The sequence below is a fragment of the Pecten maximus genome, chromosome 11 (assembly GCF_902652985.1).
Source record: "Pecten maximus chromosome 11, xPecMax1.1, whole genome shotgun sequence".
Taxonomy (NCBI): Eukaryota; Metazoa; Mollusca; class Bivalvia; order Pectinida; family Pectinidae; genus Pecten; species Pecten maximus.
This window is the reverse complement of record NC_047025.1, coordinates 36,467,996-36,485,226: the sequence shown is the minus strand read 5'-3', so window position 1 is coordinate 36,485,226 and position 17,231 is coordinate 36,467,996. Positions and strand designations below refer to the sequence as shown.

At 33.7% G+C, this 17,231-nt stretch overlaps 1 protein-coding gene across 1 annotated transcript; it reads left to right on the top strand.

Annotated features, from left to right (window-relative positions):
- The first annotated feature begins 5,376 nt into the window (after nt 1-5,376).
- Nucleotides 5,377-7,533, top strand: LOC117337088. The gene is made up of 3 exons (XM_033897874.1): nt 5,377-5,510; nt 6,248-6,509; nt 6,802-7,533. The coding sequence occupies exons 1-3, from the start codon at nt 5,454-5,456 to the stop codon at nt 7,287-7,289; spliced, it is 807 nt and encodes a 268-aa protein (XP_033753765.1). The 5' UTR covers nt 5,377-5,453; the 3' UTR covers nt 7,290-7,533.
- Nucleotides 7,534-17,231: the final 9,698 nt, after the last annotated feature.

Genomic DNA, 17,231 nt, shown 5'->3' with positions numbered 1-17,231 from the left:
TTTTAATTCCTCTTGTGCAAAATATATCATATAAGAATTGCAGCCAATTTTATTTTGAGTTAATATTAGATAAAATTTTATCAACATTTAAATATACCTAGTAAAGTCATGATGACAGATATAAGGCAGTCAATTTACACAGGTCTGTATATGTAGCAACTACATGTATCTAACACAGGTGTCAAGCGGCACTGTCCATTACCTGTATAGGGGGATTTGTGGTCATACCTGACTGGACGTAGTGCACTACTAGTTTACCTGTAGCTTAAATGTAGTGCACTTCTAGTTTAAACGTAGTGCACTAGGAGTGCACTAGGGTGTAAAGGTGAGCTTACACTCGGCTGTACTGTTGTTTTCCTTGTTAATGTAAAACATAATGCATCGTTTGTTGTTGACCAAGTATATAATGTATACATTATACAAATTATTGTATGATATGTTGATTAAATAAACTGTTCCAACAAAAAGTAATTGTGTATGTGCTGATTTGTGCTGTAATAATAATGGGTTATTGGTGATTGATTATGAATACAATTTGGATGACAGATAAATATTGCATATCGCCCGTTACATTTATAAAGGGGTTTTTTATTCACTATAGGTTATAATTATGACGCGTTTAGATTTGCCGCTTACCCTATCGCTGACGTCATCAAGTTCAAATACCGGAACAGCCGCCAGAAGGAATAATATAGTCCCTCGTGTCGTTATTAATAGCAAACACATAAAATGGTTTTGCACAAATTTGACTTTATTTTCTATTTCATATACATTTGTAGATATCGTCAAATTATTTACAATTGCATGATTTCTGATTGTTTAAAATCCAAGCCGTTTTTCGTCGCAATGATATACGGTTAACATTTAGAAGAGATGCGGCTTTGAACGGGTATTACACAGGACAGACTCGATTCCTCGGAAACACTTAAGTTTCTATTGACTGGATGTGTACGTTATTTTCAGAAGAATATTAGTTCCTTAATTTTAAATGAAAGTCGTCTTGACAGTAGGTGAAAACGATTCCAAGGATATGTCGTTCGAAACAGATTCCAGTCTAACCAGTCACATCAGTGTCGCTAACTTAGCAGACGATTTTCAACTTCACGGGCTCGATTTTGTAAGGTAGCCTAGGTCTTTGACATCAGTGAATAACCACAAAACTAAAATCCAGTATACATACACAACCGGAAACCATGTCGATACTCCCGGTTTTTTTTTTTTTTTATATAAATACTGGACTTTTTATGTTGTCGTGTCTTGCATTTCTGAAAATTCGAAAACGAGCCCCTGTGAGTGAGACGACATTGACAATTTGATATTTCTTAGATCAAGAACGGCGCTTTGACTAGATTTTTTTTATAAATTATAAAATATTACTGTCATAACTTGTGAAGTTGCTTTATTTTTTGTTGTGGATTATGTATATAAATGCTAGCATTCGAAAGCTCTCTAGGCCGAATGTAACTGGCGGCCGTTGTTAAACATACAACACCTGGGGCTGTATTCCTACACTGACCGAATCACTGTAAATTGTAGTATACAGCATTCATAGCATCATGAATGCAATTTGGTTTACTAACGACATAAAGACAAATGCAACATAGAATATAAATATAAATATACGACATAAGTAATATACATACGACATTAGTAAAATAAATTTATGTCGTTAGTAATATAAAGATATGACATTAGTAATAACGATATGACATTAGTAATATACATACGACATAAGTAATAAAGATATATGACCCTAGTAATATAGATATGAGTTTTTAGACCTATACTCTCCGTAATTCATTCACATTAATGACCTTGCAAAGAAATTAAAATCTGAGATATTTCTTTTTGGTGATGTCACAAACATTTTCAAAACTCATCATAATCCTGATGAACAGATAGAACGCCAAAGAGATCTCAACAAATTGCTGGAATGGAATGACACTTGGCTACTAAAGTTTCACCTAGATAAATGTAAACATATGCACATCGGTAAAACAATCACTATACCAGGAGGAATGATTCAGTCTCGGAGATACACCTTTACAGTCTACGGGGAAGGAAAAGGATCTCGGGGCCATTAGAGGCAAAGATTTAACTTTTGAAGACCATACACGTGAAAACAATAAACGATCTAATTGAAAAAATTTACATTTGCCATGAGTCGATCATTCCGCTACTTTGACGAAACTGAATTTGTTATACAAGCCATTGGTTCTTGTACATTTGGGTTATGCCTTTGAAGTCTGGACACTCTCAAAGATTAAGTTTATCGAGAAAAAGAAGGGCACCGGCTTGTACATCGGTGCTATCCTGAAAGACTGCACCGACTAAAGCTACCAAATCTATCCTACCGAAGGATAAGGGGGGAATAAGATTGACTTGTACAAAATATTCAACAACATCTACGACGAAGCGGCATGTACGTTCGTATCTAGAAATAGTAGTAGAGGATATTCGAGAATGTAAGATAGCCAACGATCAAGAAAATCACTAAACAGTCCGAACATGGAACACTCTCCAGGATGAAGGGATATCAGCGGCAAATGTGAACACTTTAAAAATAGGCTGGATAATCACTGGGGAAAACAAAAACAATATTGCACAATGTTAAAGCTACAATTCAGTGATGTAGTGAAACATGTATCTATAAATTATGTGTATTCGGTCTGGCATAGAGGATTGCCCTCCTGCACCAGGCAAACATCTTATCTAATGTCATTCCTAACAAAGAGGTGACGTTAGTAATATAGTTGGAATTAGTAATATAGATATGACATTAGTAATATAGGTATTCAATTTCAATTTCAACAAATTTTATTAACATGGATGGAAAGTCAATAGGATTAGACATCAGCCATAGCCTATTTAAGTCTTCTCCTTAACAACAGGTGGTAAGAAATACAGACAAATATAATGTATATGTACACATTGATATATTACAAAATGACTTAAGGGGAAGTAACTCCTTGAGGTTGATAGACTTATTCAATGTTGTTCGGAGAGTAACCCTTTGGCTAAGGGTACTTCATTTTAAATACTGGTTTATTATATTATCAGTGAATAATAGAAATCAATAAAATATTAATATTCATATAAGTATACTGTTAAGCATAAATATTTGGTGATATTGAATTTATCCCCCCAACAGATACAGGCCACACAGTCCATATGCTTAACACACTGGCCATCCACTGATGAGGATCAAAAGCCAATTTCAGCAAATAAATATATATTTTTAAAGTAGGGTTACACCAACTCTTGCAAATAATTTGATAATTTCTTAATCCGATTGAAAGGAGTTACTTCATTTTGATGGTTATATCATAAAAAAAGAAAACAAAAACAAAAAAGAGATTGAAAAAAGAAAATATATTAATAACAAGTATAAATTCTGCCCAAAACCAAATCTATCCAGTAGATATTCAACAAATGTTGCAATTAGATTTAATTTATCCAACATTTAACAAATGTGGAATAATGTGATTACCAGGTGGGTAATCCAGGTATACTGTGTATTGCTATATCATTAAAGTAAGGTGCACAAGGGGGTTGACCAAGTAGATAGCATAGTTTAATCTAGAATTGATGGTAATGTACGTATACATATATATATATGCCCGGTCAGGGCACGAGTCAAAAAGTTGTCTTCCTTCGTCATTTGTGTTGCTTAGTTATATATCTATTTATTAGCACAATGTATCATATACACTATGTGTTGGTGATCCGAAGATATAGATTTGAATTTCCTGTCGTAATTGTACCGAGAGAAATATATAATATATGTACACTTCATATCCATGTATGTAAATACATTGCGATCCAGGTATTCTATATCATCTTATAGACGACTTCCACAATGATCATGTCAGGGTATCGGGCCGACCATCTCTGCGCCATTGAAACGTTCTTTTTTAAGAACGCCGATGTGGCGCAGCGGTATAGGCTGCGGATATTTCTGGCTAGGCGATTGGATGCCGTAGATCGTGAGTTCGAGGCCCGGTGAGGGCACGAGTCAAAAAGTTGTCTTCCTTCGTTATTTGTGTTGCTAAAAGCATATTATTTAATTAAATATAATTGTTAATATTAAGGAAATATATTTGATTGCGATAAATAGCTTGATATATGTGATAATATTTCTTTAAAAAGTAATATAGGTATTAGATTAGTAATATAGAATTGACATTAGTACTAAAGATATGACATTAGTTATATAGATAAAATAAGTAATATAGATATGGCATAAGTACATGTAATATATATATGGCATTAGTTATATAGATTTGGCATTATTGATATAGACATGACATTATTGATAGATATGACATTAGTGATATATATGTGACATAAGTGACATCACTGACGAGTCCTAGATATCAACACTCTAGGTGTTTAGCATCACTGACGAGTTCTAAGTATCGACACTCTAGGTGTTAAGCATCAATGACGAGTCCTAGGTATCAACACTAGGTGTTTAGCATCCTTGACGAGTCCTAGGTATCAGCACTCTAAGTGTTAAGCATCCTTGACGAGTCCTAGGTATCGACACTCTAGGTGTTTAGCATCTCTGACGAGTTTTTGGTATCGACACTCTAGGTGTTAAACATCACTGACGAGTCCTAGGTATCAACACTCTAGGTGTTTAGCATCACTGACGAGTCCCAGGTATCAACACTCTAGGTGTTAAGCATTACTGACGAGTCCTAGGTATCAATACTCTAGGTGTTTAGCTTCACTGACGAGTCCTAGCTAGGTATCAACAATCTAGGTGTTTAGCATCACTGACGAGTCCTCTATTGACTGTTTTGTCTCTACACTATCAAAGTCTCAATTCTTATTGAACGGTGCCTATATATTGATTATTACCATGAAAATATCAGATGAGGTTACAATGCATCACCATGTGACAAAATGTCAGGTAAAGTTTCAAGAAATGACTTTATTACAAAATGTCAGGTAAATCGCTGTGGCAAAATGTCAGATAACGTTACAATGAATCACTATGTGACAAAATGTTAGAAAACGTTACAATAAACCCCTATGTGACAAAATTTCAGAAAACGTTACCATAAATCGCTATGTGACAAAATGTCAGAAAACGTTACAATAAATCACTATGAGACTATTTATTTACGAGTTATCTAGCACTGGTTCCAAACGTGAAAAACAGAATGTTACAATAACGTTATACATACGTTAACCTGACACCCCGCGTGCTATCAGTGTAGTTGTATTGATAACGACTGAATTGTTAGGTTAGGTTCTGCCCAGACCCGTTCAGACATGATCGTTACGAACTGAAAGCAGTCAACGAAGCGCTATCTAAATATAGACATGACTGCCACACAAGTATAAAAGCTGGCTAGCACTAGCTTACCAGCAGACACCGATCGTAACACCGACGATAGAGGCGGTACAACCAGTAACTGATTATCAACTCGTACAACGACAGCATGAAAATAACTGTCATCCACCCCGATTTAAAGCGAAGTCAATTTCGATTTAGTGAGGTAAATATACATGCCGTGTTTTAAAACAGCTTCAAAAATGTTAGCGGTGTGTATTAATGCTTTGATATGGATATTATCGATTTAATAGTATATTGTCATCAATTTAAAAACATGTATTGGATTGTACAAGTATAATGTATCGTATCTCAGTCAAACAAAGCCATTAGAATTATTTGTATTTTTATCATAAACTAACGATATGGTTTTATTGTTTTTTCTTGAACGAACAAATGTTGTGTTTGTGTCAATAATCAGTACACACACAACTGATATGTCTGTAATAATTTAATAACATATATTTCTCGGTTAGAAATTAAAGCGATTCGCCATCTATTGTTTTCTTAAACCTTTTGTAATTAACAGTCGACAAACATCAGTAACCACGGTTTGGTGTACAACCTTATGTAATTAACAGTCGACAAACATCAGTAACCACGGTGTGGTGTACAACCTTATTACCAGGTTCAGGTTAAATCCGTTCGGTAGATAATGTATTATTCTTAGTGTTGATCAGTTACATTTGTAGATACATTGATTACGTAGGCTTGTTACCTCCATTTGTATGGTATATCTATTATACATTTGTATATGGAATATGGTGTTTGTACAATATATCTATTATACATTCCATAGGGTATGGTGTTTGTGCATTGTTCATCAGAAGGCTGCCAAAACTGTATCTCTTCTACTGTTTTGCCCCCAGTATCTTAATTTTTATCTTTCTTGTTTTCTTACAGAGAAAAACGACTAAAGTATCGGCCTTGTTCAAACATCTCCCGCCTGGTGCAACTATCAAAGGGCTGGGAAAGAAGATTGACGTCGGCAAAGACTGTTTGCTTAATGACATTTTTACCCATGGCGACGTTATTGAAGCGGTGTACACAGAAGGTTCACGTGTGCGAAGGCTGTCAAGATGGGTGAAAGTATCACCTGACCCGTGCATGATCACACTGGACACGACTGACCAAAGGGTCGAAATGCCATGTGGACATTCTATCAGTAAGTAGATTTTACAATAGTATTTCCTTTTCAATCCCGAGTTATAAGATATAATATACATTTAAAGCAAGTTCTATTATAATAACCAACCAGAAAACCCCTACCTCTTTTGCGATTGTTGACGACGTTTTTGTTCATTGAGTATACTAATGAATAGATCATTGTAATTTAAAGCCTTAAATAACGTTATCTAAGTTTTTTATTAAACAGTAATAATGGAAAGTGCAGTAAAAGACGATGAGTGTACAATTATTTACCATGTACTAAGTTTTATATGATTTTTACATTGCAGCACCACAGGCACTGTTTGACTACTGCTGGCATGAACTGGAGAAGGGAAGTTCTAAAATCACGTGCCCATACGTCACAGATCTCAAGGGAGACAGGTGTGGATATAGGTGGCACTCGGACGTTATTCTGCTATATACCGCCATGACTAGAACAGAAAAGATGGTATTTAGAAAAAGGCTCGACATAAACAGAATAAAACAACAGGAACTACAATCGTCAAATGTATTACCTGATGACGTCATCATTTCACATCTCCATAATTCACCGAAGTTACCACATTATGGTAATGTTCTGAAGTGCCGGGCATGTCCCAAATGCTGGAGTATAATTGAACACGTTTCCGGATGTTTGTCAATGACTTGCCAATATCCTTCTTGTAACTTCCGGTTTTGCTTTAGATGTCTTGATGAATACTCAAATGGGTACAATCACAATTCATGTCGGGTTGCTCCTTTACAGTTTTCAGATACAAATGTAAAACCATGCTGAATTCGATAATGACTTAATAGTTTTGTCACATATAAGTCAGTTTTGGGTAAAACAATTTCCTCTGTGGGTTAAGCTATCCGTCAAGTTTCATTTTACCCTACGTTTAAAGTACTAGTCATATACTGTTGTTTACCTTGTTAATATAAAACATAACGCATCGTTTGTTGTTGACCAAGTATATAATGTATACATTATACAAATTATTGTATGATATGTTGTTTAAATAAACTGTTCTTACAAAAAATAATAGTGTATGAGCTGATTTGTGCTGTCAAATATCGAGTTATTGGTGTCTGAATTGGAGTTGATGGTCGCCTTTTGATAAACAGGGATACCATAGACAAGGCAAATATTGATATACGACATAAGTAATATAGATGTGACATTAGTAATATAGATGTGACATTAGTAATATAGATGTGACATTAGTAATATAGATGTAAAATGATATAGATGTGACATTAGTAATAAAGATGTGACATTAGTAATAAAGATGTGACATTAGTAATATAGATGTAACATAGTAATAAAGATGTGACATTAGTAATATAGATGTGACATAGTAATATAGATGTGACATTAGTTATATAGATGTGACATTAGTAATATAGATGTGACATTAGTTATAAAGAATTCACATGGCGTTGTAATAAAGATGTGTCATTAGTAATGAAGTTTTAACATGGCTTTGTAATAAAGATGTGACATAAGTAATATAGATGTGACATTAGTAATAAAGATGTGACATTAGTAATATAGATGTGACATTAGTAATATAGATGTGACATTAGTAATATAGATGTGACATTAGTAATATAGATGTAAAATGATATAGATGTGACATTAGTAATAAAGATGTGACATTAGTAATATAGATGTGACATTAGTAATATAGATGTAACATAGTTATAAGAGCGCAGCTCTAGGGCGCCGAAGGCGCCCGAGCGAAGCTCTCTAAATACTGGAAAACGGTACCTCCAACAAGAGTTGCCTCCCTTCCCATACATACGAACAAAGAAAATCGTATGGTCCAAAAAACCGGTACCGGAATGGCTCAAAACCGGATGTAGTAAAAATCTTGAACAATATCAACACCAAAGTCTCTCTATAGTGTTTTAACATTAGTGATATATGTCTTTTGTTCTCAGATGAAAAAATAATAACAAAACAGCGGTATGTTTTCGCTTTTATTTTTATCATGTCGTCCGTAACCGATCGGGAATTACCGAATGTCATCGTCTCCATTCACGTCTGACCTAGATACATTGTACACAACAAGACATGCGAGTATGATGGAATTAAACTCAGTATAGGGTCCTTGTAATTATTTTTGTATGTGGTTCCAGTCTGATCTGATCTAAGGTAGGCATTTGCCGATAACACTGTGTTATGATCGATTCAATCGTACATATTTAGGCCGCCTTGTCGATTTATTTTCTCAGTGCGTTAGGCTTACGTCACAGGCACTTGATTTTACATTGTAAACAATAACATGCCGAAAGACAACTAGGCTAGGCATATGCATTGGAAACAAGTACTGTACCTATCGGTTACGTCCCAGCTTTTGTATTGTTAGTTACAGATGATACGATGTGTCTGACTCGCATTGTTTATTATAATTAGAAGTAGGTTATATTATCTACAGCACTGTGTGCCACATGGGGCTAGTAACCATTTAAAATGTGTCCGAGTAATAGGCCTACTAGGCTACTGTATAGTGTTATATAAAGCCCATGTGATATCCCTAGATTTTTATCATTTATGAAATGCAGGCTTAGTACATGTGTAGTTAGTCTACATTAGTCAGCAGAAATAAACATAGATCAACATGGCAAATATGTAGGTTGTACCAAAAATAATGATTGAATTTTAAATGAAATTTATCTGAAAAATAATTCTTTGCAATGTTTATAAAATCATTGTATTATTATACTGCTGAGAGTATTATAGATCAGATTTCTATTGCTAAGTATAGTAACTGTTTATTTCACAAAATATTGCCTGAAATTAATAAAAAGGAAATTTAAAACAATCTTAGGTGTTCGAAGTTCCAACACTTCTGCAATGCCTGGCATGTTTTTAAATGACCCTGGCAGTTAAATTATATAATGAGACTCAATTAAGAGGGACATTCCTTCTTTCAGATATCAGAACCATGTACATTTTTTACTGATGAAATCCACTTTTGAACAGGGAAATGAATCAATGCCAAAATTTTCAGAAAAATGATGAATCCTGCAAAAATACTGACTGGCTTTCAAGTAAAAAGTGATATTTTGGTAGGAATAAAGAATTTTTAGGACTTAGAATTTGGAGAACTTGTCTTAATTACCCTGCGAGTCAAACTGTTTGATTTATGTAAATTAAAGATTTACTATTTGGGAAAAAAAATCATATTTTCCAATAAGTTTAATTTTGATGACCTAACCTTTGAATTTAAACTAATGAAGGAATGACCCTTGAAATGAAGTAAACCAAATTTAAACCAAATTTATTACAATGTTTATGAACACATGTACATGTACAGTGTAATATGATTAAAACCTTATAAACAACTGCTGTTAATTTCCAAAGCCTGGAAGATTATAGAATGTCTATAATTATTTTGTAATTAATCATAATTACAAAAGGAGAGTAATTGTCTATGGTGTTGACTCTTAGTAGGTTTAACTTAAATTTGCTACAAATTCTGTTTTAGTGGAGACAAGAGAATACATGTATTTACAATCAAAATTAATTAACTCGAACTATGATAACTCAAAAACACTGATTATAAATTAAAGTATCTCACTGGTCCAAGTCAAAATCTTTGTTTCTATAGTAATAAAATATATATAAGATAATTCAAAGTTTGACAACTCGAAAAACTTTGACATAAATAACTAAATTTAAACTTTTAATCAGATTTTACAAAATTGACAGAACATTATATACTGATGTAATCCCAAAGTTGATTCATATTTTATTTTTAAAGGCGCACAATGTTAACTGTTAAGTGAATTTCTTTTAAAAGTTCTCTATAAACAGATCTTCAAATCATATGTTATAAGTACATGTCCTCGGTCCAAAGCGGTTTTGCCCAAAAATGAGCTGAAGTGACTGAATAACAGTTCAAAATGTTCTATTCCATTCCAAATATATGGTAGAATCAAATATTACACATGGTAGAAGGATCTTCAATTCAAGTCCTTTAAAGTTGATATAATTTAATGCACCTTTGGTCTGTATTTTTTTTTTTTTTTTTAAGATGAGGGGATCCGTGTTATTAGTTTACTCTGTTTACTCTGCAGAAATAAGGGAAAATACAAAAACAGAAATCATATTGAATATTGCTATTAGAAATAACACAAACTTTAATAGAAGTATCGGAATGGGCAATATCTGTGCAATAGTATATGTTTATATATTTATGTATATGTGTATATACATATATATAGAATAAAACTCGTAGAAACTTTGTGTATCGATTAAATATATATATAAATATATATATTGGCACTATAATGACTGATCCACATGTACAGTGGCCTGAGTAGTGGGACCAAAAAGCGTAAAATTGACGAAACTTCTAAACTTCCAGATATGAAGAAATCAAACATCCTTCATGGATGAAAGAGACTTGGTTAAGGCACTTTTCAATATACATTTTGTATTAGGTTTTTTTTTCCTTTTTTTTTACCACATGGTGTCCTGTTCTAGATCTGTTATACCCTATAAGTGATGGGTTATTGAAATAATTGTTTAATTCATATACAGAAATCACACTTTTTGGCCTTATTTAAAATGTTCAATTAATTTATTAAATAAAAGCGAGTTTACAACCATCACTACAAATGTATTTAATAGCAGTGGCGTCAATATTTGTTTAAAGTCCACATTTGACAGTGTTATTGAGTTGCATGCTGTCAGATTGAATTGAAACTGGTGAGGGTACTGATACAATCATATATACTGTTGTACATGCACCAGTATCCATCATTTAGAGGATGTTTTTCCAGGTTCACCTATTTTTGGGTAAAATAAAAATACTAACAGGTGATTTTGTGAAGTTATGTTAAGATTCACTTTAAACTGTGTTATAAAAGCAATATTAATCTAATTGAAACTTAAATGTCTTTACAGATTCACATATTTTGGCCTCAAAACTGAATTTTGAGAATTTTCATTAAAGTTCAGTTTTCACCCTATCTTAATGTCTCACTGAACACTTGGTTACTGATATTATTTAATTACTTGAATACTACTTCATAAATTGAAAAATGTTATTGATAAAGCGGGAAAGATGAGATATAGAATTCTGTATAATTCTTGTTATATAAGGCCTTTTGATGACTTATCATGATGCATGAATATAATGAAAAAAATTACATATATAACATAAACATATATATATACACCTATACAAGGGACAATTAGATTAGCTGTGCTCTTCCAAGGCTTTACCTTCATTCATATTATAGATGTAAAATGATGTAGATGTGACATTAGTGATATAGATGACATCAATAATATAGTTATAGATAAATATTACAGATCTGTCATTAGTAATGTAAATGGGAAAATAGAAAAACAGATGTGACATTACTTATATAGATGTGACAATAGTGAAATATATAGTTAGTATATTTTTGCCTCTGAAATATACAGAGGATATTGAGTGGCTTCCCGTTTAATATAACATATATTTCACGAGTATGACAGAATATCGATATTTTCACGAGTGCGACTTTTTATTGCATTGTATATGCTTATAAACAAAATTAAAAATACCAAAATATTAATAGTGTCAATAAGTGCGGGAATCAGTTACGAATTTCATGACGTCGTCTCTTTGAGACGTTTTATGCATTGAGGTTATATGTGTTATTAGTATAATCATACATGTCATTTTAATAAACGGCCATTTCAATCAACTAATGTGTTGCTGTTTCTTATTGACTATTGTACAAGCTTGCAGTCCAACTGGGTGTGTTAAAACAAGCATCTTGGCATAAAAATGCAATAAAAAGAAAATTGAACGGTTTCCCGTTGGAAATAACATATATTCTATGAGTATGACAGAATATCGATATTTTCACTAGTGTTTTCCCATTGAATATAACAAATGTTTTTTGCGATTGACACAATATTTCGATACTCGTGAAATATATGTTATATTAAACGGAAAACGAGGGTTGGCGTAGGCGTTGTTTTTATTTTAAGGCTATCAAAACATTTTCCTCATCTAAAACAAATACTGAACACGTAAACAACAATGGCGTGAATCTAAGTAAATTGTAAGGTGCATGCTGGTTAAATAACATGATTTCTAATTATGTTATATTTACGCCTCTCCCTTCTTCAGCTTAGTAAACTCTGACAGCGAATAAATTAGCGTATACGCAGTGAAAAAAGGGCAATTTTAGCGTTTTCTCCTGTTGCCCGATGATCTCTGCACAAAAAGCGAACGTCAAGTGAGTTTTTGTCAAAAACAAAACTGAATATTTAAGCATTAAACTGTCTTTTTATGGATTATATGGTCTATATAGATGCCAGAGCTTTGCAGACAATCTTCATAATGCGCGCTAGCGCATTATGAAATGATTGTCTGCAAAGCTCTGGCATCTATATAGACCATATAATCCATAAAAAGATAGTTTAATGCTTATATTTACGTTTTCTATATTAGTTTCTTTTCGAACAGCCTATTGTGATTCACGTGCTGATTGGCAAAAAAAAAATAAAAAAAATAGTGCATGGAAATAATTAAAAAAATACTGAAAACATCATCAGATATTTTAATAACAATATCAATAATATTGGTAGTCAGTATTTCAGAATATACGGATGAATTATTCAGTTTGTTAACGATTTCGGATTTTTTTTTTTTTAATTTACCATCCGGAACAATTATGCGGATGGAAATTTCACCCGTCACCACGCGCACGCAACGGCTGACAGCATTGACAGAGTTTAGCTATGAAAGTTGAATGTGCAGTGGGAGAAAGTGGAATTCGCCAAAAAACCAGATGTAAACATGTTCTTTGATTGCATGGAAACCTGATTACAGTTTATAGTAGCTACAACAGCACCGGTGTCAGGGATACGACCAATGAGAGAAGTGACATTGGCCGAGGGAGTTAGACGAGCTTCAGCGACAACGTTGCTTGTGACGGGTACCATGGCTGTTTCAAGTTTAGGATGCGTTAGACACGATAATGCACCACTTGATGCTTTCTTTTGTGAAGAAGAAACTGTTCTATTGTACGACCGGAGAGAAGCCTCGTTCTTATGATTTGACATAAACATGATGTGTCGGGTTTCAAAATGTTTGTCATTCAAACACTGGATGGCGGTGGCGCGCAAACAATGTGGTGTGTAATGATTTTCCACTCTGGCCCCGGAACAAATATCTGTCAGCATATGTGTTTATTAAATCTTGTTTTATTCCTATTTTCGTGATTGTTAACTATTCTTACCTTTATTTTCGTTTTACATTTTAAGATTTGTTTTCTGGTCTCGTACTCTATCCGATAGCATGATGAGCAATGATAAGATGCCATTTGTTTACATTGGTTGCAAGTAGTTCCGGGGGATCCGATCGCGTATGAATAACACCCGAATGCACGATTTGGGTGTCAGTTATGCATAGAATGGTGTCACGCTTTGGGTGTCAGTTATACTCTCATAGACTGCAAATTTGTTTAGTTTGTTTATATCATGGCTTTGCCATCCAAATGTAAATATTGTGAAATGGATGCATATTTAACTTCTCCACGAGGTAAGCTAACAACAAATGGCTGAAGCGTACAGTTGAAACAGAACATTTGACCACGTCACTACTAAATGTGTGTCAATACACGGTGTGGATTGTGAATGTATCAATTGATTATTAAATTAATCTATTACACAAACAATTTTAGTTGTTTCTTTTAATTTTGTTAACAATACTGGTGTCCTTACGTAGATTTACTGGAACTATACAATCTTAGCCACAATGGCTGCTCTAGCTACCAACACACCCTGCATTTCATTTTCTCCGTACTGTAATTAAACGATTTGTTTGATGTAAATATAAGGATTGTACCTCATTTTGACTGTGTATACGGTAGTATGCCCCAAGTTGGCAACGCTAATAATAGCAAATATTCATTGCCAACTGCGGGCAAACTACCGTATATGCAGTCCAAATGAGATACAACCTTAAATAGAACTTGTTGTTTTGAGATTATTTACTAGGGTTTCTAACTAAGTTATAAACCTTGTTTGTTTTGAGGTTATTTTACTAAGATTTCTAGTTATGTTATACACCTTGGTTGTTTTGAGGTTATTTTACTAAGATTTCTAGTTATGTTATAAACCTTGGTTGTTTTGATGTTATTTTACTAAGATTTCTAGTTATGTTATAAACCTTGGTTGTTTTGAGGCTATTTTACTAAGATTTCTAGTTATGCTATAAACATTGGTTGTTTTGAGGTTATTTTACTAAGATTTCTAGTTATGTTATAAACCTTGGTTGTTCTAAGGTTAATGTACTAGGATTCACAATTCTTATATCAGGATTTGATTTCTAACTATTGAAGGAAACGTTTCTATACATGTAGTTCAGATCTTTGTAGCTGTATTATCGGTAGGATTTAGGAACAATGCCCTCCTCCTGAAACTTTGTAGTTCTTATTCGGGAGAAAACTGCACGAATCTGTTTCAAAGACTATTCCATATAGATTTTTGGTGATTTAACTTGAGAGTTTGCATGGGGTGATTAATAAAAGGCACGACTTTATCGAAGAGGCGAGATGTTCAGGTTTGACCAGTGAACATTATTGTTACCCCAAAATATGTTGTGATATATCCAAGGGATTATTATGACACCATTCCATACAATTTCATTCATAATGGAAACTTCACGAAGACATTGAGATAGCTATCATTGTATTTACAACATTTAGGTGAATCAAATGACACTTTCCAACAAATACGAAGAAAAAATGATGTTTTAAACAATTGCTACAATTTACAATTGTTTATACATAAAATGTACATAATTGTCATGAAATATGATGAACCTTAAACAAAGTACCTAAAGTGACACGTGTCTGAATGTGTATGCCCTACCGATAAAATACATTCTGCCTACAAGCAATCTAAACCTAACTGCTTACAATAAAGCATTATTATATTAAGCTTAAAAAACTCGGGGACTCCAGGGAGGAGGCACATTACCACTTATTCATTCATTTATATGACTTTGCACCATATCTCATTTCATTTGAACCGTAACATACTGATTATAACATGTGAACAATACAATATATCCGATCTCAGGCGAGCACTTCATACTTAATGTACATATCTAACAACCCAATCAATAGATGTATGTACATGATGCATAACGAAATGTTAATTACCTCAAATAACATCATCCAGTGTTCAATGTTGACAAACCGTGTTCTTTATCCGAATACGAGATTGCTGGTTTGTAATTACTACTAATGACTGTACATGTAGTTAGTCCTACTAATGATTGTACATGTAGTTCGTGCTACTAATGACTGTACGTGTAGTTAGTCCTACTAATGACTGTACATGTAGTTAGTCCTACTAATGACGATACATTTAGTTAATACTACTAATGACGATACATGTAGTTAGTCCTACTAATGACTGTACATGTAGTTAGTCCTACCAATGACTGTACATGTAGTTAGTCCTACTAATGACTGTACGTGTAGTTAGTCCTACTAATGACTGTACATGTAGTTAGTCCTACTAATGACTGTACATGTAGTTAGTCCTACTAATGACTGTACATGTGGTTAGTCCTACTAATGACAGTACATGTGGTTAGTCCTACTAATGACTGTACATGTGGTTAGTCCTACTAATGACTGTACATGTAGTTAGTCCTACCAATGACTGTACATGTAGTTAGTCCTACAAATGGATGTACATGTAGTTCGTCCTACCAATGACTGTACATGTAGTTGGTCCTACTAATGACAGTACATGTAGTTAGTCCTACCAATGACTGTACATGTAGTTAGTCCTACTAATGACTGTACGTGTAGTTAGTCCTACTAATGACTGTACGTGTAGTTAGTCCTACTAATGACTATACATGTAGTTAGTCCTACTTATGACCGTACATGTAGTTAGTCCTACTAATGACGATGCATGTAGTTAGTCCTTCTAATGAATGTACATGTAGTTTATACTACTTATGACTGTACGTGTAGTTAGTCCTACTAATGACAGTACATGTAGTTAGTCCTACAAATGAATGTACAAGTGGTAAGTCCTTCTAATGACTGTACATGTAGATCGTCCTACTAATCACTGTACGTGTAGTTAGTCCTTCTAATGACGATACGTGTAGTTAGTCCTACTAATGACTGTACATGTAGTTAGTCCTACTAATGACTATACATGTAGTTGGTCCTACTAATGACAGTACATGTAGTTAGTCCTACCAATGACTGTACATGTAGTTAGTCCTACTAATGACTGTACGTGTAGTTAGTCCTACTAATGACTGTACGTGTAGTTAGTCCTACTAATGACTATACATGTAGTTAGTCCTACTTATGACCGTACATGTAGTTAGTCCTACTAATGACTGTACATGTATTTAGTCCTACTAATGACTGTACATGTAGTTAGTCCTACTAATGACGATGCATGTAGTTAGTCCTTCTAATGACTGTACATGTAGTTTATACTACTTATGACTGTACGTGTAGTTAGTCCTACTAATGACAGTACATGTAGTTAGTCCTACAAATGAATGTACAAGTGGTAAGTCCTTCTAATGACTGTACATGTAGATCGTCCTACTAATCACTGAACGTGTAGTTAGTCCTTCTAATGACGATACGTGTAGTTAGTCCTACTAATGACTGTACATGTAGTTAGTCCTACTAATGACTATACATGTAGTTGGTCCTACTAATGACAGTACATGTA

What these genes read in the sequence shown, in the direction of transcription:
- LOC117337088 (XM_033897874.1), top strand. Translation starts at nt 5,454, where the DNA reads ATGAAAATAACTGTCATCCACCCCGATTTAAAGCGAAGTCAATTTCGA. An exon ending in GTCAATTTCGATTTAGTGAG is followed by an intron (nt 5,511 to 6,247) that starts GTAAATATACAT and finishes GTTTTCTTACAG; the next exon opens with AGAAAAACGACTAAAGTATC. An exon ending in GCCATGTGGACATTCTATCA is followed by an intron (nt 6,510 to 6,801) that starts GTAAGTAGATTT and finishes TTTACATTGCAG; the next exon opens with CACCACAGGCACTGTTTGAC.